The sequence below is a fragment of the Apteryx mantelli genome, chromosome 2, assembly GCF_036417845.1.
Source record: "Apteryx mantelli isolate bAptMan1 chromosome 2, bAptMan1.hap1, whole genome shotgun sequence".
Taxonomy (NCBI): Eukaryota; Metazoa; Chordata; class Aves; order Apterygiformes; family Apterygidae; genus Apteryx; species Apteryx mantelli.
In genome coordinates, this window is record NC_089979.1 from 20,629,226 (window position 1) to 20,655,972 (window position 26,747).

General features: G+C 38.4%; 1 protein-coding gene across 1 annotated transcript in view; it reads right to left on the bottom strand.

Moving 5' to 3' along the window:
• Positions 1–26,747, bottom strand: part of CNGB3 (cyclic nucleotide gated channel subunit beta 3) — a 71,178-nt gene that overhangs the window by 43,283 nt on the left and 1,148 nt on the right. The window contains exons 2-3 of the mRNA XM_067290011.1: positions 24,724–24,799; positions 12,131–12,242 (exon numbers count right to left, since the gene is read on the bottom strand). Of these exons, the coding sequence (XP_067146112.1) occupies positions 12,131–12,242; positions 24,724–24,799 (188 nt within the window). The remainder of the gene's footprint in view (positions 1–12,130; positions 12,243–24,723; positions 24,800–26,747) is intronic.

The following is a 26,747-nucleotide window of genomic DNA, read 5'->3' on the forward strand; positions in this document are numbered from 1 at the left end:
GAGACAGTCTTCTCTGAGGAGAGGCTCAGAATGACTGAGCTAAGTTCCTGCTCTGAATTGCCTGCTAAATGAGCCTATCCTTCTTCCTTACCTCCACAGGAAGCCTATGAAGATTTAAAAGTGTGTTTTAATATTTTCATAATGACTTTGGTACTAAATATAGTAGCGCGCTAGTGACATTTGATAGGACATGGAATTGGGATGATTACAAAGCACAAAGTAGGACTGATTTCTATACAGGAAAAATGGAATTATTTGGACTGAATAATAGAAATGAGAGCAAACTTAATGGGTACCTAATGCAGTCATGCATTTAAGAACAAATTGTAAGAATTTCTTCTGAGAATGGGGGGATCATAAATTGCAGATGACAGAAGGAGAAATATCCAAGGGCTTTAATCAACAGCAGGATGCCTATGAGCCATACTGTAATCTGGCATATATGTAACCCTAGAATGCCTCTGAGATGTGTTCCCAGTAAAGTGAAGGAAACATTAATATGAAGATATAAGTCGGTGGTGAGACTTGTTCTGACCAGCTATACTCAAAAGGTGAATTCACACAGTAAACAGTATAGAGAAGGTCTATTAGAATTATGAAGGCTGTTGAGAACCTGTCTTCTGAGAGACAGGTCCCTAGAGAACCAGCAAAGCAGATCGAGAGGCAGCAGGATTGCTGACTGTAAATTCAAAACTGGGTGGAGGACCAGGGAGGGAGAAGAGGTATTTGAGCTGAAGTGAATTAATATGAGTTAATGAGCAGAAGAAAATTTCTAAGACTTGAAAGACTGAGATTTTAGACGGCCTTCTAATATGAGGAGCAGTTGAAACAAATGTGACAAATTTTAAGAAGGTATTTGCTAAGTTCATGAAAAATGTTGTAGGCAATGGTTCCTGAGACTGTAGAGAATGGATGAGGAAGCACAGGAAGCTCTTTTCAGCAAACAAACTTGAAATGTGTAGAGGGGGAAAGTGAATTAGTGATTTTACTTGTATAGGTGACACCACACCAGTTACTACCAAAATCTCAACAGCCCAAGTGCTACCAATGTGAAATGAGTTTCTAACATGTATATATACCTATCATTTTACAGTCTTGAAACAAACTGTTGACAGTTTAGATTATTTGAAATTTCAGAAAGCTCTGAATTCAACTTTAATTTTCAGTAACACTCTTGAAACATGCATATCTTTTATCTTTCTCTGCCCCACCATCTCTTCCTCTTCTTTTCTAGTGGGAAAGTGTCTGAAAGAAACAGATCTTTCAGTGATTCAGTAAAAATATGTCTTTCCCTATTTGCTGCATATGTTTTGGAATGATGGCAGTAAGTTAACTTTTCTTTGTAGTAACAGAGGATAAATTACATTTTTATGTTCATTCTGTTTTAGGATTGCTTTATGCTTCACCATGCAATTTGAATTTAAAGGGATGTTACTTTCATTTTACTATCTATTTTTTTAGCTATTTGATTAACGTAAGTATAATGATAATGTGACCAGTACTTCGGTTAGTAACTTTGGTTATACGTACAAGCAAGGATAGGCCATAAGCACTAATAAGCTTCATATAGACACTGTGTAAACAAAACTGGCTATTGTAATTGATGACTTCCCCTTAGTTCAGTCTTTGTATGCTGGTTCTGGCCCTAAGCAAGTGTTCTTGAAGTCAAATATAGAGATCTATCATTTCTCAGTTCTCTTGTTCTGTATTCATATAGCAATATGGATATAGAAGCAACAACTTCCAAGGAAGCTGTTGTCTGTTCAGAGTTATCCAGTGGCATTGGACTCAGAATCAACTTCTTTACGCAGTGCAGTCTGCAGACTAATCATCTGGGCTGCATGTGGTTCCTCTTGCTCAGTTCAAAGGTTTGTCACGGAGCTTCTTTGGCAATCCTCTTAGTCACTCAATCACAACAGGCTGTGGCTCCTCTAATCTTCTTTATAGTACTCTCTAAGGAGAAGTCAGTCTCAATGTTGAACACATGGAACTCTGGCTAAGGTACCAGATTAAAATGTGAATAATATTTTCTTTTAATTACTAATTTTGAAGCATGAACTACTGCAAAGAAACTAGGATGAATGTAGAAAGTATCAATTAACTTCTAAAATCACCTTTCTTTAATGTAACTAGTGATATAAAGAAGTTTAATTGCACTGGATATTTACTGTGATTTTAAAAAAGACAGCATCAGCTCTGAAACTAATTGCTTTAGAACAAGTATGACATTATAGGAAAGAAAGCTATTACAAGATTTTCTCACTTATTCATGTGTCTGGTGCTGTTGTACCACTGGGGCTTTCGTACTTGAAAGTTATTAAATCTCCTCTATGTGGGGCATCTGCCTCTTATCAGGAATTTTTAAAGTTAGTTTTTAATGTATATATATATAATGCCTGTTATGTTGAAACACATACAAACTCATAATCATTTACTTAAGCATACAGTATTTTATGACTAAGGAAAAGAATGCCTTCATCAGAGTATGATCCAGTGCTGTATAGAATTGACTAACAAGGAGAACAAATCCTTCTGTAAACTTTTCATTCTCCATATTTATTAATGAGCACTAAATAACAGCTAAAATGAAAACATGATAATATTTCCCATAGTGAATTAAAAAAAAAAGTTGCAATAAAATGTTCCAAATTTCGAAAACTTAGTTTTCAATAGACGCTTTCATTTCTCATCTGATTTCATAAAAACCATAAAAAGCGCAGAAGTGTAGGACTGCAGAGAACTGTGAGACATCATATAATCCTTGTTCCCACACCTTACGGCAGGATAAAGTGTATCTGTGCCATTCCTGACAGATTCTTCTCCAGCCTGTTCTTAAATATGTCTAGTGATCGATATTTTGCAATATTCCTAAAGAATTTATCCCAGTGCTTCACTATCCTCACTCTTAGAATTTCCACCCATTATCTAACATAAATCTCTTTTGATGCAATTCGTCCTATCCACTGTGAATATGGGTGAAAAAAATGTAGAGTTTCTTCTTTTTTTATTTTTGGATGTTTGAAAGTTGCTATTTTCTCTCTCCTTAGTCTGTGCTTTTCAACACTAAATGCTGACAGTGATTTTAGAAAGTCAGTGATTTGTTCATGTACAAAGGAAACTTTTTGTCTGAGAAAAGGAAAACTTTGTCTATTTTGTTTATGGGGTCTCACAGCATGGGGAAAGTAGAGAGTGAAATACCACTAATGATATAAAATCAGAAAAATAAACTGGCAAGACTGTAACTTCTGCCTGATCCCACACTCTGGTAGGAAGGGTACAAAATGGCAAAACCCAGAAAAGGCAGAAATGATGGACTGTTACCTCTTTGGTATTACAATTAGATGAAAAAAAAAGTTGAACAATCATGTCATTCAGCAATGATGTGCAGTAGGATTAGAAGGTGGTAAAATAAAAGAAAACAAAAAAATCCACAGTCTTTGATATTGCAGGCCCAGCACTCCGTATGATTTTTTTTTGCCAAGGAGAAAGATTTGGAAAGGGTTCTTGTTGTATGATGACTAAGAGCGCTACTTGATTTCCTAGCTCTCTTTACCTAGCCTGACTCATTGCTCCAAAAGCCAATTTTAAAGAGTTCACAGATTCCTGGCTCCAGTAACTTCTTTTTCAGAGAATGGGAATAATATTTGTCATACTCACTGGGAGGAGGTGAGTACTCAGCGGACAGATGTGTGAGCCGAATAAGAATTTTTTAGCCCAAATATACCTCAGTAAGCTTTAACCCAACTAGCAAGGGTGAAAACAAAGACATGGTGGCATAGATTCAGCTTGGGTGGCAACTAAAGTTGTTCCATTGTTAGGAGCCCTGGAAGACTTTTACAATTTACTGAAGTTTATGTCACCTCCTATTGTTACCTGTGCCATTAAATCAAAATTAGCTAGGGGCAACCAATTTTGTTGTGGTCCTATCTTCATTAGTGGTAAATTGTAATATAACTGCTTGTGCAAGAATTAGTTTCATGTAGTTTTCATAGTATCACAAAGAAAATTGGTGAGACAGAGCAAGAATCCAGCCCTCCAAGATGACTTTCCACTGCCTCTGCCCTAAGACCATCCTTTTACTATCCGCAGTCCCCTACCACATCCATTTCTAAATTCTGCAACAAAGTAAGCAGGTTCCCTGCAGACAACAGACTTTATCATCACAAATCTCCAGGGTGCCATTTGTCCTGGTCACTAAACGAGGCTGGGCTGTCGGGCTGCCAGACTCCTCTGACTTCTCATCTGGTCCTCACAGTGCTGCCTGTCACTGTTTTCTGTCTCCGATTTCCTTCTTGCAAGCCCTCACATCAATATCATCCAACATATCCTTTGCAGGGTGCTTCTCTTGTGCTACACACCATGGGATGTTTTTATCTTAAATGGCTAATATTTGGAAAAGGGGTAAATAACTGGATACAGGATATAGTAATAAAAAATGTTGGACGAGTTTAACTATAGGCATGAATACTTACACAATTTATAAAGTAATAATCAGTTTTCCTTTACTAAATGATACTAAATGATAATATCAAAGTATTATTTCTTAGATTTACATGTCTATCAGCTTTATCAAGGAAGACACTGATATATTTACAACTGTTTAGTGCAATTATACGACACATTATAGTGTATCTGTCAGTGCTCATTGCTTTGCCTGTTTCTCAGCAATTGATTCAACAAATAACAGCAGAGAGAATATTTTTAATAGCTTATAATTTCTTCCTTTATGAAAAAGCTATGTTTTTATTTTGAAAATGTTAGATCAGCAAAGGATTTATACAAAATCCTCATAATTAAAGAAGTAAATCAGCAACAAAGTATGAAAAACTATACCTTTGTTTTCTTACAGATTCTAAAAAAAGATTTTTTTCTCATTTCTACACTCAGAAAGAGATATATAACTGAAGCTTAATTTAAAATACTGAAAGGAAAAGAAAAAAAAAACCTAAATAACATTTCAATCTGCACAATGACATTCCTATCCTTTTACTTGCTTCCTTTAATCCTCAGGGACAAACTTTGAAATTTGCTACCTTTTTAACTCCAGGCAATCTACCTGATTGTCCTGCAAAGTGAGTTGCATTAAATAACATGTGTAACTGCATCCTGCAGTACAGATGGAATTTAAAGCCTTTAGGAAAATACATCTCAGCTATGATTCCAGCAAGTTTCATCCAATTTGGTACAGGCGGTACACCAGAACCTTTCAATTTAATTTACAAGTTCTTGATTTATCCAATACAGAAATTCAAATTCAAGCACTGAAAGTGACAAGCTCTGAAAGACCTAAGAGGCAGGTTATAAGTGCTAAGAAAAATATTTTGATTTTTTTATATGTTAATGTCTTTCTGGTGAGAATTATAACATGCACAGGATGCATTCCATCTGTTTGCAATTTTAACTACCGCAGTGATTAGCTGGGAACATGTAGAGAAAGTTGCTAGTCTCTTTATAAAATATTCTTGTAGCTATATTTGAACTGGGATGTTTCAGAAGTGCTCAGCATTGGCCTTGTTTTACTTTCTCTCAAGTCAATTGGAATTAGTACCATGAGTGTCATCTTTTTGATCCCTCATGTTCCTACTCTAAATAAGGATGTTCTGGTGTCTTTGCAGTGAGTTGATATTGGATCTGTTTCTCCAGGGTGCTGAGATTTCGTTCCTGTGATAGGACATAGCCTCTCTAAGATGCATCTGCTGGGTTAGTTGATGTGTTGCAACTAGTGGATGGCAAGCACTAATAAACATGGTAATTTCCTTGGTTGAGGTAATTGAGCTAAATGAAGTGCATTACTCACTAAGAACAGGCTACCAGCAGGAGTTCTCTTTATTAACCTGGCTATGCACTGCAGAGCAAATTGCCGCTTAATCTTTGTTTGTTTTGTTATCTTTTTTTGCTATTAACCAAATTGGAGAGGAAAAAAATATCCTTTATGGGCCTGAGAAAGACAGGTATAACCTACTTGGTAATAGGATGCGGCTATGAAAAGGGCAAAATACGAACACAGAATTCAGTCTACATGAATCACCCTCCCTCATACAGCAGTTTGCAACACTGGAGCTCCCTTTATTATTATTATTTTTTGAAAATGTTGAAAGTTAGGTTTCTGAATTTGCAAAAGCAGAATCAGAAGCATGTGTTTACTGTGTGGGAATGTTAAACATATTTCATTGAATTATTATATTTTATTAAAAAGCATTTATTTTATTTTATTTAAACATGTTTTATTCATAACACCTAGATTCTGCAGGCAGCATATGAGATATAAATTTTTGTTTCTCTCTAACCATAACCCAGAACATGTAAGATATTGACAAGAAACCTAAAAGCATCTGAAGTCCTGATTACCCAGTGTACTTTTTTCATTATGTATTCTTAGATGTGTGGCCTGTGAATACGGATTGTCATTTTACACAGCATTTCACAGTTCATGATCCTTGACCGGGCTTTCAGAATACTGCCCTAATATTAATAGTAAATCGTTATCACCCTGGTAATCTGGGGAGATGAAACACTTACCCCTTTAGCCAGGCTTAAGGGCTTTTGAAAGACAAAAAGAGGAGAGAGGAGGTCAGAGAAGCTCTTTGCATCCCTCCGTTCTCTCTGCTCTGTGCTCTCAGAGGTTTTGTGCACCGTTCTTTCATCCCCTGCTCCTTCTAGGACTTGCTGCAACTTCTTCATCTCCTCCCCTGACACCAGGTATTCATTACTGTTTCTTGCTTATGGATCTGCCTCCCCTTTGCTCTTACATGCCAAAACTCTTTATACAGTAACCATGTACCACAGGCTCTGTGTCAGTTCCCAGCTCTCAGTGCAGGGTCACACAAGGGTCTCACATTTGCCTCTCCTGTGTCACCTTTGTGATCATCTGAATCATATGTCTTCTTTTAAATTTTTGTTAGAGTTCAGGTTTTGAACAGTACCCCCACAGAACATGTTATATTATTTTCTCTTGTGTACAAATGGCAATATTCCTCTCCTTGCAGAGGTGTTTTGACTTGCACCAAAGTCAGCAAAGTCTTTCTATGGATACCTAAAACATTCCTTGAACTTTGGAGTTGCTGAGATATGAACTTCTGAAGTTCTCTCATTGCAGAGAAATAATATTGACAATGCTTATTTCAAAATATTTTTGTTGTTGTTTTCTTATAGTTTAAGACCAGAAGAAACCATCAGATTGCCTAGTCTACCCTATTTATCACAGCCTATTACTCTCAGGAGCTCAGTTTCATGAAATACTTCAGCCAATCCTGCTGACCTGGGATGAGGCAGCTGCTTGCCACCCTTCCTGTGTGCTTCTGGGGTGCCCATGGTCAGCATTAGCCCATATGAGAAGTGATTATTTTCCAGCCGGATGGAAGCTGGTCCAGCCGACCACATGGCTGCACAAGCACAGGACAGGGGTGGGAAGACATGGCCAGGGAAAAAAGATGCATCAGGTTTTAGTCAGCAGGATGACCTCAGACCAGAAACTGCTTGCCAATTGCATCCATGACTGTGGCTTTATAAATTGGATTTAAGTCTTGGTCATGCATACTGAAGGAAAGATGTCCTCCTCTGGGTTAAAATCTTAAGAAAAAAAATGCATATTTTAAATAAAAAATATGAAAATCAGCAAAGGTTATATGAGCAAGGGCCCTGAGAGTGTCCTCCCTCCTGGAGGTTTGTCTGCCGGGGCTCAGAGCCAGCTGAGAGCCAGCGCAGCCGAGGGCTGTCCCTCACCCTTGGTGACAGTGGGGAGAAGCTCCCAAACCCGCTACGGGGAGGCCTCAGCAAGGGCCCTGACCCCCGGCCCTTGCTGCTCCCTGACAATACTCAGCATTTGCTAAAGTGCTACAGATAATCTTGCGTGTAATTTTTATCCTGCATTTCAAAAATTTATTGGATTGTGTATGTGCTTATATGTTTTTATAAACCCTCTCCAACATAATCTTGATATAGCATAAAGGCTGCAGTTAATGTTTTATGCTAGTTCCATGTTAATAAGACTCCTCTGCCTTCTATGAGAATGCAAATTAAGTTCTGAATGTTTCTCTATTCCCTTATTTCTTGCTGTGAAGAGACTGTGTATACTTAGCCCTCCCTCCCAAACAGAGATTATTATTGCTCAGCAGATAGCTATTCATGGAAATAACCTATTACTCTGTTATATTATCATTAAAGATGGAGGAGAGAAACTATATATTCACTGACAAGGCAGACCTGTGTGGAATCTTATCTAAGCCATTAGGAAACAGGCATGAAAAGTTTCAGTCATTCTGTCATAATTCGGTGCCTTGGCACAGTGACCATTCAAGCGTGTCTCCTCTTCCAGACATAGTGTTGAGATGGATGTAGGCAAACCAGAGTTATGTCTCTCCACTCTTTATTAATGTCCATCACAATGCATTTTTATATTTGAGAAATGAGAAAGTGCTGAGAGGGAAAGCCAAAACAATTTTTTTCTTGTGAATAAACAGTTTCTGTGGGAATTTTCAGGAATAAATGCAGTCTCAGTCAAAGCTAAGTCATTCACTTAGCAAGAGAATAAATCCATTTGTTCTTTCAGAGGAGATTCACAACACTATTTTCCTGTTAATAGATAATGGAGGTTGAGTTGCACCATGAGTAAAAAGCTAGCCTAACGCAGACAAATTGGAGGGTGGATACAGTTAGTGCACAATCTCATGAACTGTCATACATATAAGTAATCCAACTGATTCCAGTAAATTAATTACATTAGTATAATTGTTCATATTGCAATATTGCATAGTTGCAGGTGTGGGCCTAAGGCTTCAAAATTTAAAGTCCTTATGTGGAAGTTCATTACCATCCCCTGAAATTATGTATGGAGAGACACAGAACTGATCTAAATGAAAGGTGTGCAATTTCAAACATGTCAACTGTGCTTGAAAAAATGCTGCACCCTTCAATGTATATAGTGACAAGGACCAAAGTCCCGGTTGCCTGCCTGCTTTTCTCTTCCTTCATCCATATATCTGTGCCTGTGCAGATGAATTTAAAAAAATTAAGTTACAGTAACTGAGGATAAATTCAAATCTTTTCTATTAACTAATTATTTCCATTTCCATGAAAGTTGAGATGCTCTGGATATATATGGTTTGTGAATAGATATGTATATACACCCACAAGCCTTCCCTTATTATGGATTTTATTGATAATCTATGGGCATTGTTCCAATGTGCATACTGATGATTTCCTATTATGCAGAAGATCAAGCAACCTTTTATTAAACTTTGACTCTTGGAGAATGATTAATATAGGAAAATAGTTTACATAAGCCTACACATAGTGTCAGGGCCTTGAGTACACCAACAGGTCTTAATGGCCCTGAGCACCCTCATCTGGGACCTCCACCCACACCCTCTACCCACGGGCCCAAGAGCTCTGTTTAAGCTCAGGCCTGGGCCCTCAGTCCTTGCCTGAGCAATATGTTGTAGGTGTGCCTGTCTGAAGTACTGTCAACTGTAGGCAGACTGCTCTGTCTCCTGGATGGTCCTAGGACCTATACTGTAGGTACCTTGTCTCCTGAATAGGCCACTCACATGTGTGTTGTAACTTGTCTCCAGTCCTATCCTTTGGATCCATGCAAGGCTACAGTCTTGCTCAGTCCTGTCTCTGTCCCTCTCTCCTTTTGCTCCTGACTGGACTACCTGGATGGACCCTGGGCCTGGTTCATCGCTTTGTCTTGTCAATGGACCCTGTTACCAGGACTTGGCTCTGCCTGCCATGTTCAGAGCCTGTGGGAGTACACCTTGTTGGTGAGGGTGCTGCTTGTGCTGGGGTCACCCTTGGCTCCCAACTCTCCTTCACTTAGGAAGCAGCTGAACCTTGCTGCTCCCTGACACAAAGCTGGTCAAAATAAGAAATTCCAATAGGAGATAATAAAATTGCACCAACCATTTCAACAGTCTTCACTTCATTCAACCAACCAAATTATGGCTCTGTCTATAACAATAGATTAAATAACCAGTGAAAATTCTTGGGCACTGAAACTCTCAATTGAGTATCCTGTTCAGTTGTAAGAGTAGACCTTGATATAATTTTGTCTAGTCAAACCAACACTTTCCCAAACAATTCCCAGGTATGGGAATTTCCAGCAATTAGCATTGAACAAAGATCTTTCATAACTGACACTTTTTGTGAGTCATCCTGTTTTGGAGGGTAAAGGAATTCAATAATGTGGGCAAGGGTGTTCTGTTCTAGTTGGCCTCAGTGCTAGAGATTGATTTGAGTGTGTTTAATCTACTAGTACAGAGGTAGACTATATGACCCCATTTGTCTCCAATTCTGTGTATGCATATACATTTATGTAGCTTTTACATGAATAATGTAATTGGTTTCCTTAAAAAAATGCTCTAGTGAGAAAAGTTGAATACACAGATGCAATAGGCTAGTGACCTTGATCAAGAATGTGAATAGACAGACTTCCATGAATCTTCAGGGGCAATGAGTTAAACTTTAAGTAAAGGTGCAAATTTAAAATGATTCTCCCTACAGCTCTCAAAGCTGTATAACAGTTTTTTTTTTTTTTTTTTTTTTTTTTTTTTTTACCAATGCAATGACACCAGCACCATGCCTTCCAGATTCAACTGCAGAATTTGTCAGGTAACTGTTTTTGCAGTAGAATTTAACAAGGATTTACTGTATTTTAGAGGCTGTTGCTCAAACTGAAAACTGAGCAGATATACCTAACTGGATGCATGCATGACAGTGAGTCAGAACAGCTATGAGAACAGAAGGTTTAACCTAAACAGTTTAACTTGTCTTTTAACAGACAGATATTTGTCTTCTACGAAGAAGCAACATACCCCTTTGTTTCATAAGCATATTGCAATTACGTTTAGTGTGGTGACAGAGTTCACCACTGGAGCCATAAGCCTGTAACAACATATCAAGAAATGGCAGAAAGAAGACGCTTTAGCTGGGTTTTCATCGTTGACCTACTGATTCATATCCAAGTTACCAAGTTACTTATAACATTTCCAGTCATTTTTGTGGGCTTTACTTTTATCGCATATATTACTTCTAGAGGCGTATGCACTAGTATTTTCCTCAATTATTCCTGGTCATTGTACTACAAACTCTCTCCTGGTGAAAGAAAGGAATTGAGAAGATGAAGATAATTGCAGTCTTCCACCACCTAACAGGTAGTTATACAGAACATGTATCCAAACTGTTCTTGGAGGTGCACAGCAAGAGGAAAAGAAGCAACAGAAGCAAGTTAGAGCAAGGAAATTTTTGATTAGATGTAAGGTAATAATTTTCATAATGAGAGTGGTCAAACATTGGACCAGGTTGCCCAGAGAGTTTGTGGATAGAGTCTCTATCTTTGGAGGTAGGTATTCACTACTGGACTAGACAAGGCTCTGAGCAACCTGATCTAACTTGGAAATTGAATCTAAGCTCAAAGTTGGCCCTCCTTTTAGCAGGAGGTTGGACCAAGTACCTTCTGGCAGTGCCTTCCAACCTGAAATGTTCTCTGAATCTATGGTTCTGTAATGAGCATAGATTACTCCAAGATTATTGTTTTGTGGATTTCACATTTATTTTTATTTTAGCAAAATGAATAGTCACTAACCTTTTTCCAGAAGTTGAATGATTCTAGATTATTCCCTGAAGGACCTTTATAGTTTCATTTGTTTGTTTCTTCTTGAGGAGAGACAGTCCTAATCCTCTAGTTGCAGATACTAATGCCTATTTAATGGTATAACTCAACAAAAAGTATATGCAGGATAAAAACCTCTTATATTAAGATGACATAGCAAACATTTCAGCTATTCAGGGCAGCATCCTAGGACTTATATAGTAGAATAATAATAACTGAGCAGTAACAATGTTAGAATTAGCATATACAGGTATTTCACTGTAGACAGAGCAAATCCCTTTCCTCATTTCTGCAATTTAGAATGAGGTACAGAAAAACCTATCAAAAGCACTTACTAAATGAATACCTTATATGTGTGGTTGCCTTAGAATTGAAATTATGTGCATAATCTATTCTCTTCAGGTTCTTACAGTGTGCCAGATGCTGTGGTACTGGAGGGACTTTTAAAGAACACACAAAAATGCAAAATTATTCTCATATGTCAGAAAAAAACCCTCATGGTTTGTAATTGAATTTACTCACTTAGCATCTTCTTTCCCATCACTGAGCTGACCCACTTCCTTTTGAGTTGTCTTAGCTGGTTCAGTTGATTTTTCAGGTATTGAAGTCTCAGGTGTTTTTTCTGGAACTGCATCTGCAGAGAAAAAGGTTGTAATTTTTGAATATCAATTTTTAAAGAATTATGATAGTACTTTTGGAACAATCACAGCTTAACTGCCATTATTTCTTCAATGAACAAGCACTATATGTTACAGATTCTGGGACCTGAGCTTTGAATAATTTCCTGCATAAACGTATTTTGGTGCCAGCTGTACAGAACATGTTTATGTTGAGTGTATCTTTCAGAAATGGAACTTCCTTGTGGTTTTTAATGTAGATGTGTCTGTAGCCAGGACAACAATGGTCAATACAGTGCTTGTTGCTTTTAAGAAACAAGGACTTATGCAATATTATAGAATTAGCATGTCTGCATTTTTTTTTTTAACAGATAGAGGACAGATAGATAAATCCGACCAGAAATATCTCATGAAATTCAGGAGGCAAAATGAAGAATAGCTTATTTGCTTATGCATAGCAAATGTTAATGACATTATTTTTACTCCAGTGTTTGGGTTGCATTATATATAGGGCATGACAGCCCTATTCATTGCTGAGTAAATTATGATTGAAATATGTCATTAGGGATGTGGATATGTAGAACTTTTTTATAGAAAAGTGAAACAAACTTCTTGCTAATCTTCTTTAAAAAAAGTTAATTGTAACAAAAATGAAGAAATAGACTAGCCAGTTTCACTTTTCTATATGCATATGGTATATTCTCTTGCCATTTAAATGCCCTTATATGATTAATTCTTCCAATTAGTCTTATTTCTTTATTTTAAATTTTCATGCTGAAAAATAATTGGAGAGCTGTCATCAATCTGACACTTTGCATAAAGGATGAACAACCCCATCCTTCATAAATACTTTAAGTAATATGATTATAGAGAAAAAGGCTTGGCAGCAAAACATCATAGCAAATAAATCTGGAGCCTGTTATGTCTACTGCATTTTAAATTCAAGAGAGTTGAAAAAAAGTCAAACCTTGAGTATTTCATGCAAATAGCGTAAGAATATTTTTCTCATAGTTAATCTCCACATTTAGAGAGTTGTTATTCATTTCAAAGGGGTTCAAGCTGTCATGACAGTGAACTGTTAAGCTGCCCAGTCAGAAGGTGATTGCTTGAAATGGCATTTGAAAAAAACAAACAAACCCAAACCTCAGTGAAGGGCAGTGGATCAGTTTGTTTGCAGCAGCTTGATAAGCCAAACTACCCTTCCATTGCCATTTGTTTCAGATTTGGGATAATTTTTTCTTCCAGGCATCGCTTAGGAGCATACACAACTGTTACTAACAGACTTTGACCAGATGGACAGTTGATTATAAGACCAGTGGGGTATTGCTAGAGAGAATTTTTTTCTCAGTTTTTAGGTTAAGAAGTGAGAATGCCCTATGTGTGCCCTGCTGCTCTTACAAGAATGCATTTATTAAACAGGATCAAAGACAAGACCTAGAGGGAGGTACCTGTGGATATCTTTACCTGGAGAGCATGAGCAAACCAGAAAGACTCAAGCCAGAGTCAGACAAAGAACTGAAGAGAAGGCAAAGAAATTCACGTTCCCCAGCACTCTGGCCAACTGGATTTTGGATTAGCAAGTTTATAGGTTAATTTTCAAATGATCTCTGGGAGAAATGTAGCACTATTAAACGATAAAGATACAGTCTGCAGGGTTTATATTACTTATCAGCTATAAGCTGGGAAGATTTTTGTGAGGGATTCCATTTAAAACTCTGACATTCAACTGGAAATCCTCCAGATCAGGATTTATGGCTTAAGTTGATAACAGTAACAGTATTTTGCCCACTTCATGGAAATGCAGGTTGTTATTTCCTTTCTGCAGCAGCTGGCATTGTGGTAGTATCTTGAGGGAAAAGTCTGTTGGAAATCTAACCCTGGGGAATGCTTCATCTTGCCTGAAGAGTCCCCCAAACCAGGGGATTTTCAAGGTACAGAATAGCACACATGCAGGGAAGAAGTGGGGTCAGCGGAGGACTGTTGCTGTTCTTTTCTCAGTGGAGGTTCAAGCAAAGACAAAAGAGTTTGTTACCATTTGATTACAGGGGTTCAGGGTTTTAAAATGCTTCTCTGGGAGTTCAGGTCAGAAAGACTTTTTTAGAAGGGAGGAATTTTAAAACTGATTCAGGCTTCTAGCACAGTGAACACATTCTTATAGTGAAATAAAATTTATTTCTTCTAAGATTTTCACAGATGTCTTCTGCAGGAAAATCTAGAAAGAGCTGCAGTTAGAGAAAATTAAGGGGTTTTGGACCTATTTATATCTGACTAATTTGTGGGTCTTGACACTAATGATTTATTCAGAAAGGATTCTGGTAAATTCTGCTTAATCCATTAAAATTCTGTTTAACCCTTACCCCAGGTAATTTCTATGAATGATACTACAGACTCTGTGCTTGACACACAATCCTCCTGTGGTTTAGTGGTCAACATAACAAGATGATGTGGAAAAGAAGATGCAAGAGCCAAAAAACATCAGCCCTCATTGCTTTTCTACTCCATTCTGAATTAATGAACTATAGTTTTCCCCTTTTTCCCTCCCCTGCCAAAAAGCCATATGCATGGCTGCGTGGCTTACAGGACAGCAAAGGAAAGGTATATTGGCTTTACATAAATTTGTTGATGGTAAAGAAATTGCCATGAGTGAGAAAAAGGAGGCAGAATTATGGCAAGATGAAAACATTAAAAGCAATTTTCAAAACAGAAGAATGGGAAAAAAGGGCATTTGAATTTTTCTGGTTTTCTCCAAATGTTTTCCATTCCTGCTCTATTGGAATAGAGTTAGGGGTAGCTAAAGCTGCCTCTGCATTAGGAGTGGGAGTTGAAGAATGCAGCCCACATCACATTCTAGTCAATTTGGACTTTCCGTCAGAATAATAAAATTTAAAATTGAGTTTGGAAATGTGTTGCTGGTTCTCTTTTATGATGGATTGGAAAAGTGGCAGTTGTGAAAATGTGGGTGAAACACTACCCAAAGAAATACTGCAAAAAGGTAGCTGGTTAAAACAAAAGGCCCACTAAAATCTCCATGTTTCATGATCTATCTGGGATAGCAAGGAGAAGAAGCAAGAGGCAGGTTATGAGACCATTTTGTTTTTCTCTTTTACTATTTCAGATTTTTCTCATTTTCCACATCTTTGTTCTTCCAGAAGATGCTTGGAACAGGCAAACAGTCTTAAAGAAGGGATATTAGCTGGATATCAGTCTCTTACTAACAATACTGTTATCTTAGTCAGGTTGGAGATACCCTGTTGATGGTTAGTATTATTAAACCTTCTTTGTTTACTCTTTTAATAGGGGTATTGTTGTTCCTCCAGTAAAATGACATTGGAACAGTATTGCAGGATCAAGTTACAGTAGCCAAAATATCTTTGCATGTTTAAGGAATATACCAAGCTGATATTGATGCTGCTCATCTTCTTGATCAAGTTTTCATAAACAATTTTTATCTCCAGTTTTCACTTCACTGTTTTGGATAGAGAGCCTTGACAGTCTTCTCAATTTCCTTTTTTAACCTCTCTCTCACACACTCACACTCTTGCAGAATATTCTGTAGCAGAATATTTCACATTTTTCCAGCAAAGCAAAAAATGAAAGCTTAAAACCCATGTACTTTATGTACTTTGTATTTGTTTCTGGGTTTTATCCTTTTTTATTAATAACTTTTTTTCTCTGAAACCTACAAGGCCTGAAATTTTTTGTTTTTTCTTTAATAAAACTTATAATTCTATGTGATAATCACATGAAACCAGGAGGTCAGGCATCACAAAAAAAATCCCCCCAAAACAAAAACAAAAAACCAGACAATATTGTGAGGCTAATCATAACACTGGAAGAGTTGGCAAAGTTGTTTTTAGTTTAAACATGCTCATATTGGATCAACTCCATTTCTATGTTTCTAAAATCTAGCACTGTACAAATTGTCCAGAAACCTCAGCCAGTAGTGCTAAGGACCTTTCTCCACAGAGGAAGCCATTGATATAGGAAGACTTGCCAAATCCAGGACACATCACTGTAGAATCCTCATTCTTGCCATAAGCACAGAATCACAGAAGGGTTGAGGTTGGAAGGGACCTCTGGAGATCATCTAGTCTAACCCCCATGCTTAAGCAGGGTCGCCTGGAACACGTTGCTCAGGACCGTCTCCAGATGGCTTTTGCATATCTCCAAGGAAGAGACTCCACAGCTTCTGTGGGAAACCTGCTCCAGTGCTCAGTCACCCTTGCAGTAAAGAAGTTTTTCCTCCTGTTCAGATAGATAGAGCTTCCTGTGTTTCAGTTTGTGCTTGTTGCCTCTCATCCTGTCGCTGGGCTCCACTGAGAAGAGTCTAGTCCCATCCTCTTTACCATTTTGATTCTTCCTAAACGTTTGGTCCTGAGTATACACAAGTACTTGTAGATCCAGAAAACTGTCATGGGTCTAGCTCCACAGAGGTATTGTTAACTTCTCTTTAGACAACAAGCAATGCAAGCAAGAGACTTTTAAACCCCATAGATTCTCTGAGAGATGAGTCCATGAAGATTTTCATGATCCTTCCATTCTTACAGCGTAACATGTGATTACCTAACACAGTATGTACTTGTCAGCCAGAAGTGCAAATTAAGTCAAACATTCTCCACAAATTCATCATTAATTCTTCTTTCAAATCCTATTTCTGCTGTTCTTGGAGTTCTTCAAAAGCCCCAGACCTGCAAAAGGCAATTACAACCTCTGCAGGCTGACTAGGAAAGCAGCTTCTCCTTATTTCCTGCCAAGGTCAGTATGGGGACAGAGGAGCTGAGCTGCCATGCTACTGTTCAGAGCAAGGGAAGAGCTGCCTGAGCAAGTGGGCTCTTTCGTTCCACCTGACACTTGTTTCTACGCATGCAAACAGCATTATGTGCCATGGAGACCACCAGCCTTACTGGTTACTCAGCATCAGGAGGTGAGGCTCTGGAGCAGTCAGCCAATCCAAAGGGCTTTCCTCCCAAAATGCAGTAAAATGTATATCTTTCGTTTGCTAGGCTGACTTTAAAAGATATAATCTTTGCATCAGCTTGTGGGATCAAGAGAGACTTCAGGGAGAAAGATAAGGGGGCACAAAGAAAAAAACAGTACCCGGCAGGCAAAACACACCACCCTTTTGCAACAGGAGTAACAAGGCAGCTGGTGAAGGCCAGTTTGTTCCAGCTGCACAGCAGAGGAGGGAGCGATATGGAGGTATCATGGTCCACCTCTGACCACAGAGAGTTACATCCCGAAAAAATAATTGCTGCTCACGGACTAACTGTTGACCTATAGTACCCCTAGCCTCATTATCCCTGATTACCATATTAAAAACATGCCCTTTGCTGCATAATGATATATAAATAAGGGGGGCATACCCCCAACAGCCGCGCAAATGGCAATCTGGCCAATGAAGTATGTCTGCCGTGCTTCCACATCCCACCTTCAGCAACTATAAAACAGCGGATAGCTCACTAAAGTTTTTTGGAAGGGAAGAAAATTGAACCCCTGACCCGTTCGCTGGAGATTGCTGGCGAGCGAGCCTCCTTCTCCCCTCCCCCAAACAGGAACGCCTCTTTGGTAAGACTTGCGCCTCCGACATACGTCGGACGTTACCCGGGAAAATATATTATTATTGAAAGCACTTAATTGTTATTTTGAGCTCATAGAAAGAAAATTTGTAGCAGCAAGTGCATTTATCAACAGCAATTCCGAACCTGTTGTATCTGTCGCTTAATAAAATCTTATTTTACTTTGTGAAACTGACCCAGGGAAAGTCCTCAAACAGGGGGCTCTGGCAGGCAAACGTAAATTACAAAGATAAGGAAGGGCCTGCCTTCCCTCCCTTTCATGCGACACAGCTATGACCAGATATACATTCCCTGGCCATAAAAATTGGTTTCTAGCATCACCAATAGTTAGCATTATCCTTGTTACAGAAAATAGAGAGGGAAAATGTCAGATAAAAGATTAGTTTTTAAGAGATAATGATATGAATAAATCCCGGGGGCTAGATTGTACCAGTTAACGGTATTCCTGAGTCTAGAAGAAAGAAATTGCTCTAACTTTACCATGCTTCAGAAAGGTAAGGCTTTCTTCTCCGGAATTCCCAGCCAGCTCCATTGCCTGGTGCTGGCAAGCCTGACCAGTATCTTCTGTATGTTTCCCCTCACTTTCTGGACCAGTTGAGTCCCTGGCATACAGGGAGGCAAAACTTGTCAAATACGTTCTTCTACCACTAACTTTTTAGTGACCTTTTAAAAAAATGTTGGTATCCTAAAAGAAACTGGTGTTTAAGAAATCCTACATTATCTCACAATGATGGTGTCTTACTAACTACAGTTAATTACCCTGCTATATAAGTAATAGAGTTATAAACCTTAACAATCAGTTCTGATGTTTATTGCCAGCATTAATGTTGGCAATCCTTACTTAAGGAACATTTAATGTTGTACTTTCATATTCCCACAGCACAGAAAAAAGTCCCCAAAATCTAATTGGTTGGAAGTATCTTGATCGGCTTCTCAATAGTTAAGAGAAACACAGAAGAGAATTAGTCATGGGAGAGAAAAAGCCAGTATGCTCTGTGTAAAACAAAATGCAAGATACTTTGAGGAATCCTGTATCTTTGTTCTGTTGAATATATAGATTCAATGGTCGCATGAAAACCTTGTGTAACTTAATATTTGTTTTCAGAGGGTATGGCTATTTTAGTTTATAGACAACAATGCTGGCAATTTTAACAATGTGTAGAAATACTTCAGGGCAGACACCATTGTTTGAAATGGGAAATGCACTGCATGAAGAAATGGGTAGAACCTAGTAGTAGGAGGTAGAGCAGCTGACGGCTGAGTAAACTGCTTTTCAGCTAACTCAGTGACATATATACAATTGAAACATAATTTTGAGCACTTAAAATGGGTGATTTTTTTTTCATTTCCACTTTCTGAAAACCATTATTGTGGTTAAAAGTCTTAAATAGGGGCTATATCCGTAAATACTTGAAAGATGCACACATATATACATGTGGCTATAGAGTCATAAAAATGGCTAGAAAAATAAATACACAGGAAACCTATGGAAGAAGGAGAGAATAAGATTTATTTCTGACATTACAAACTACATACCTTCATGACTTTTCAAGTATAACTTTTTGAACAGATGTTCTGTGCAGGGAAGGATGGTTTGAAAATCAATGTGGTTGAAATAAAACAATCAGTAAATAGGTCATCTTAAATCTTAATTAAACCCTCATCTTTAGTTGGAAACAGTAGTGTTATAAAATCAAGTAGTTTTTCCACATAAAGAAAGAAAGATCATGTGAAGAAGTTGGATTTGTTTTCCTAGCATTAGCCTTGTCACTCATGTGAAAAGTGAAGTTCTGAAAGGAATTAAAAGGCTTCACATCAGCAGGAGTGGAAGCAAGCTGATTAAACATATTCAAGTTCTTGATAATCTTAAAAAAATACATTTTCTGAGAATAATAGCTCCATATTGACTGAGTGTCAGTGAAGAGTATAAAGGATGAGAAGACAAGGAATAGAATTATTATTTAAAAGACTCTTTGCATTGACAGGTTTTGTTCATTGAGCTGCAGCACATAATACTAAAATACTGTATTTGATAAGTATCTTGAGATACAAACCACATATTTAACCATGGATTTTGAGATGCTAGGGAACAGATTTTGCAAAACAGTTCAAGGGTCGGATTCATAGCAGACCACAGGCAGGTTTCAGCTGTGAAAGTTCACATTTAATTCTAAGATGTCTTCTCAGAGGCTTATAACTCATTGGTCATCCTCCAGGCAGATTAGTTGGTGCCTAGTTAGCAGAAATTAGCTGGGGCTTGACAGGGACAGGATTTTGTTCCCCTCACAAAATAGACCAGCTTCATTTCTAAATACAAGGGGAGGAAGTGACTGTTTTATATATAGCAGTCCATGATCAAAGCTTTCATCTAGAAAGAAGAAATCTTGCCTCTGGACCTTCCTTGTTTGGGATAGGGTCAAATACCTTTTACAGGAATTCTCTTGCTCTCAGATTCAACAATGTTGTAATATAAACAGATGCTGAAATCAAAATCCACCTCTCCTCCTACAAGGTTGGTAGTTAACTGCTAGGTAAGAGCTAGGCTCCGTGTTGTGCTCCATCTTCTCAGACTTCACAGGTTTTTGCATTCTTTTCTGCACAGGGACTCAACCATTAGGAAGGTTAAAGATTTTCCTCCCCTGTCTCTCTAGTTCAGACTTCACATGGGTAGTTAGGGTACTCTGCTGAAACATGAAATATATAGGTTTGAACTCCCTTAGTATGATGGGGTGAAGTTTAACAACTAAGCTAAAGTATGAAAGGTGGAAACTAGCACCAGCTTCTGCCCCTTTTGTTTGTTTGGCCAAACTTTTTGTGGAAAACTGAACGATCCCTTAGTATCTAAATAGAACTGTAGGTGATAATTTGTCTTTGGAGAAAAAGTCAGGAGTGAAGTTCCTTGTAGGTGCTAGGCACTCAGACATGCTAATTAAAATTCCTTTTTTCAGACTGAAACTGGGCTTCCCACTTAGGATATAGATTTTCTGAATCTGGCAAATGCACCAAATTCTCCTGCACACTGTAGCATGACACTTGCATTTCATTTGGGACAGGTATACAATCCTTTATATATCCTCTGAATATTTTCTAAAGCAGCTAGGTTGTGAAGAGACTGAAACACCACTGAAAACGAACAAGGCAATCTTCTAATTGAGAAACTGTCTACACTGTGATCCAGAGGTGCAATTGTAGCACAGATAGAAATACATATGACAGTTCTAGTCCACCTTTCTCAGTCAGGTAATACAAACAACAAGGCTATGCCAATGAGGGTTTTAGTAAATATATCTGTGCATCTGGATAAAACCTGTTGAGAAGTAGGAAGACAAACCCCAGAAGACTGGGAATAGTTAGGCCAGGTTCTAGTTAGGGGAAAGAGAGAAGGAGATGGAAGGAGGACAGATTTCAAAAAAGTAGTATGTACGTGTGGAGCTGAGAAGGGTTTAGAGAAAGGGGAAGGAGAGGGATGAGCTGGAAAGAATCACAAAGGAAAGGACAGGAAGGAGTTGTTAGGGGGAAAGGAACTGTGATACAGAGAACGATAATGCAGACACCAGCTAGCAGGTGGAGGCTTGATATGACTCGCAAAATAGTGTAGCCATCAGCAGAGCTATTGAACAAATGTGTGTAAAACAAATGAAGCAGTTGTATAGCCATTTATGGGAGGTAATACATATGCAAAGAAACTATAGCAACAGAATTCAGTAACACAGAGAACCTGTGATTAGGTGAATCAGACTTAGTTAAGTACATAAACAAACACAAGTTAAAAAATGAATCCATTATGGAGCAAACTCACAAAACACAGAGAATTAATTACAAAGTAAGATAATTATGCAGAGAATTAATCACAAAGTAAGCAAGTGAGAGAGAGAGAGAGGGCAAGTGAGGAGGTGGAGATGAGGCAATGAGTAGCCAACAAAGAAGCCAAAAGTACCAGGTGTTGCTGAGTGATGCAAGTAGCCAAGTTTTAACCAAACAGGCTCCAATTTTGCTTCCTGCTGAGTTCTCATCTGTGCTGGGAACACCATGCTGCCTCATGAAGTGCTAGCAGGAAGGGAGAAGGTGATGGCTAGTCTTGGCCACGTGAGGAGGAGGGGTGGAGGTAAACCCTGCTGATTCTGTTGGTTTGTGCTCCAGGACTGTAGAGCTGTAACAGCAGACTATGACTAGATGCTTTTCTGGTTGATTTTATTCTGAGAGAGTCTACTTAGAATCTCAAAAAAGTTTTTCTCTGTCTAACTAGCTTTAACTCTTCCATTTAGCTAGTCTCCCTTAACTAGTTTTGGTCGAGCTCTGGCTGTATTGTTTATAGCGCTCTCTGAATTTGTGTGTACGCTGCAAAATGCTGTCTTTTGTCATTTGTTTCCTTGTAGATATTCTTGTTTTTTTTCTTCCAGCCATTGCCCACACGGTTTTAGGCTGTGATACAGAGCTCACTAAGCTTCACAGTGTCAGCTGCTCGAGACCAGTCCTGCTTTTCTCCCAACAGAAAGCGAACGGAGCCCCTTATTCAGTTTGGATAGTGAGGATTTATGTATGGGATGTATGGGGAATTCATAGGTTTCTCCTGACGTGTGGTGCCTGTGTATGTTCTGTGGATTGTATAGCTAACTATCTATCTGGCTCACTAACACACACATGGAAAAGGCGAAACTGTCTTGTGGCTGTTTGGAAATGGGACTCCAAACACCCTGTGGATGGTAAACTATGGATGAAAAACAACAAACATGGTGTTTAACTGTGGCAGTATGTTGTCCTTCAACATTTGATGACGTGGTTGCTTTCTATGCCACTGCTTGTCTTATTTTACAATTTAGAAGTAAAAATCTCACTACTCCAAAATATAGATTCATCAGTTACATTAATCTCTAAATATTAGATTGGATTTTGGATGTCAACAGAAGAATTTTCTATAACCATACTTCATTCTGTCATGGGATAGTATCTGTGATTTAATGTAGTTAAAAAGTCACAGAATATGTCAGATGTGTTTTTTCAGTGGGTGGCTTATTGCTACAGTTAACTCATGTCAGATTTTGCTTTTCATTGATTTAGTGCTACAGCCATTTTATAATAAGATAATTGCATTAAGTGGACTTTGTTTAAAGTTTGGATATATCGGGAAAGGATGGTGATACTACTTAACATTACACAAAGTGCCAGCAGGGATTATGCAAGTTTGTGGTCTTTTTCCAGTGCTCCTCTTGCCTTAAATCATCTTTATCATAGAAAGCTGAAAGTTTCTCAGCTTATGCTTTGCTGCCTCAGCAAAGAGAGCTTTAATTGTTCTCCAAAAGGAAAGAGGTGAGGTGACAGAGAGAGAAAAGGGCTGCCAGAAACCCTGGACGCAGTGGTTTTGCCAGTATGGGAGGATGGAATGGGAAAGGCTTGTACCACTCTAAGGCAGGACAAAGAGGGCAACGCCCGGCAGTAGTTGTTGCCTCATCCATCCTTAGCCTTCCATTTTGGTAGCTGTTGCAGCAGTCATTCTGGCTTTTTCAAGATTTTGGCATAAACAAAATAGGAGTGGCTATTTAAAAAAAGGGGGGGGAGCAGTTGGGGGTAACACAACAAAATAGCCGTGGTCATGCTGCTGCTGTTTTCAGTAAGCAACTGCTTAGGCAAATAATTAGTTTGTGTTATTGCTCTGAGCTCTATGTTCCTGTGTTCCAGTCCTGGATATCTTCTGAATGGTGATGACAAATCATTTTTAATAGTATTTTTGTTTGGAAGAAGATTTGAATGACTGCTCACTTTTCTCATGTTCAAGAAAAGACTTGAGTGTCAGATGGTTAAAATGTCTCCTCTTTTAAACTGTTTTATATATCTATAACTCTATATACCTTTTTGAGTATTTTATCTATCTATCCATATATACAGACACATGTACCTATACATATATATATATATATATATATATATATGAAACATACCCAAAAGATCTATATCTATATATGTGTCGGGCGAGTGAAGAGTTAACAGGACTGAAAAAGTCTGCCAACTGATACGCTCAAGGCTGCAGACTAGAAGAGCTAATGCCTAAAGAACTCTGCTGTCTGACAAGACCAAGGAATCTGCATGGACCCGCAGGGAGGGGAGAAGCGATACGGAGGTGTTGCGATCTTGCCTCGCTAGCAGGGTCCTTCCAAGCAGACAAACAGTCCTGTTGTTATGAAACTCACAGAGGTCAGTAAAAGCAGTGTTTGCCCAGAGTCCCAGCCATATAAAAAGAGACTTGGCAGCTAAGAGAGTTTGAGCAGGGATGGGATTTCGGGTTATCCTTTCTGAATCGATAATCGATGATTTCGGGCTATCCTTTTTCAGGCTATCCTTTCTAAATTAGTAATCACATTATTTTAATGGATGTTACTAAACTAAGAGCTTGCGTGAGGAAGTAAACATAGTTTTTTTATTACATTACTGTCTCAGTCGTTACTATCAAACCTTCGTAGCGTGACAATATGTATGAATATATAATATATTCATACATATATATATGAAACAAACCCAAAAGATACATAAAAATAAAAGTTTTCTTTCTTAAGCTAGTAAACACCTTTATTTTATAGTAAGTTTATTTTATAGTAAGTTTTCCAAGATGAAATCAAGCTTGCAGTAAAAGGAAACACCTTCTGTTAGACTAGCTGATAAAAGCAGACAAGCTGATGAAGGGTCTGTGCGCTTGAAAGCTTATATTAGTCTATTATTGTTGGACAGCGCTACTATTCCTGTAACAAATTATTGGTTTGGGGTCAGTGGGAATTCAGAGTTCTTAATTTCTTCCAGAAATAAAAAATAAGACCAGCACTTGGCAGAGCATAGCATTTGGAGGAGGAATGATTTTACTTACAGCCCTGAATCCCATACATATATTTTGTCCAGACAATCTCTGAGCTCTAATATGTGGCTTATTACTGACCTTGTTGTTTTGGTGCTGATCCTCCATTCTTACTGGCCTCAACTTTCTGTGGCCCATCTTTACTTTTCTTTTCACCCTTAAGGAAGTAAACAGGAATATTAGAAACTACAGATTCTTACTGTTGAGAATATGAGTGAGACAGTGCTTGCAGCATTTGCACAGGAATTTAGATACCCAAGTTCACACATACTCTACATTGTTCCTGGGTATTCTGTGTGTTCTTGGACATGAATTTCCAGCTAGGTTCATAAACAGTCTTAGATGCTGAAGTTAAAGAGTGATGTCTTCAGATCTACTGCACAACCTTAGTTAGCCTGGAGTTATACTGCTGCACGCTCCCAGAGCCTCCTTCGCATTGTCAAGGCTGGCTCGTTCGGGGCTGCCGCTCATGAGTCTGTCTGCATCCTCCTATTAGTCTTCTGCCTAAACTTTCTACAGGGCCAATAGACCAGCTATTGACTAAGTGACACAATTCAGTCTTCACAAAATACAGACAACATCAACTTTTACTGCAAAAGTTTCATTGCCTGCTTCACGCACTGGCATAGACTGGTGAACCAAGCCCTCATGCACAGCATGTACTTTGGTCCACCTTGGCTTGGACAGAGTGGCCTGAGCAGGAGAAGGGACTGAGAAGGACATGGGAGGTCTCGCATGTACACAGTGCTATGTGGTAGTGCACTGCTTAGTCAAGCCCATGAACATTTGTTATCACAGGCAGGATGAATTTTTCTGGTGCTTATCATGCTGATTAATAAAGGGAGATGTTAGATACAATAGGCATATGGAAATCAATTTACTTCAGGAGACTTCCGTGCTTCTCCTTTTTTCTCCCTCTGCAGACTCATCTTTCTCTTTTTGGAATCACTGAGATGATTAATTTAGGGTTTGTCTTTTTCTGTAAGTGTTTTTTCTTTTTCCTGTCTGCTTCTGTTCAGAGAACATGACATTGAAGTTCAAATATATATTTAAATAAAATTAAAAACTCAGTGAATCTCTGTGCATACTGAAAGTATTTGGATGATCTTTTGTTTTGAAGGTTATTTTCTCTATTTCTGGCTTCCTCCTACTAGCATAAAGCCATTTCTTCTTTTCTTTTTAGATAAGATGCTATCTCTTCACAGGCAGAATGCTTTAATCTTTGACCCATTTTCCACCTTCTCCACCTCCCCCCCCCAACCCTCAACTGCATCTTTAAATGGTGGGCACTAATGGGGATATGATCTGATGTATACACTAGATGTATGAAATCTTTCTAGTGAAAAGTTATCCAAGTCTCTAGGGTAATCTAGATATATCCCTCCCTCCCCCCCCAAATGTTTGCCAAGTGAAGTATGATGCTACACAGAATTTAGCTGTTCAGATTCAGGATTTTTCTTCTTCTTTAAAGAAAATGTTTTATTGAAAAATATCAGAAAACTGATATGCAGAACTCAAAACAAGCATGAACAGTACTCATAGTGGCCCAATTGCTATTTAAGCATTTGCTTTTCTTTAAGTGGTCTACATGATGAAGAGGGGGGAGGCAGAAGCTGTAATAACTTTCCAGCTTAGCAAATGCTTATTTTTCTCACCAGTACTAATTTACAGTTTCTAGGACCTTTGAAGCTCCTTCGCTGTTAACTCTGGAATTTGCCCTGTAGCTCATTATCTTCTGAATCCCAATAAAGCACAGACAGTTCTGCTCTTAGGAATTTTGACATGAGGCGCATTAGAATAACTAGGACTGCTCCATCTTGCAATGGAAACTTTCCCTAAATTAGTACAATTCTGTAGAAACTTAGCTGATGCCTTAGTCCCTCCATTTTATGTGGTTCTCAGGCTGTTCATACCACAAAGTGAAGCTATTCCACCCCACAAGGAATCATGCTTCTGTCATGATTAAAGCAGATTAGGACAGGAGTAGAAACTTTCTTGAAAGCCAATGAGCTACAGTAAAAAATTATTTTTTATCTAAATACTTAGGCCATGCTAAACAAAATCTCAGCACAAATACAGTTACTGGTGATAAATATAACTATATG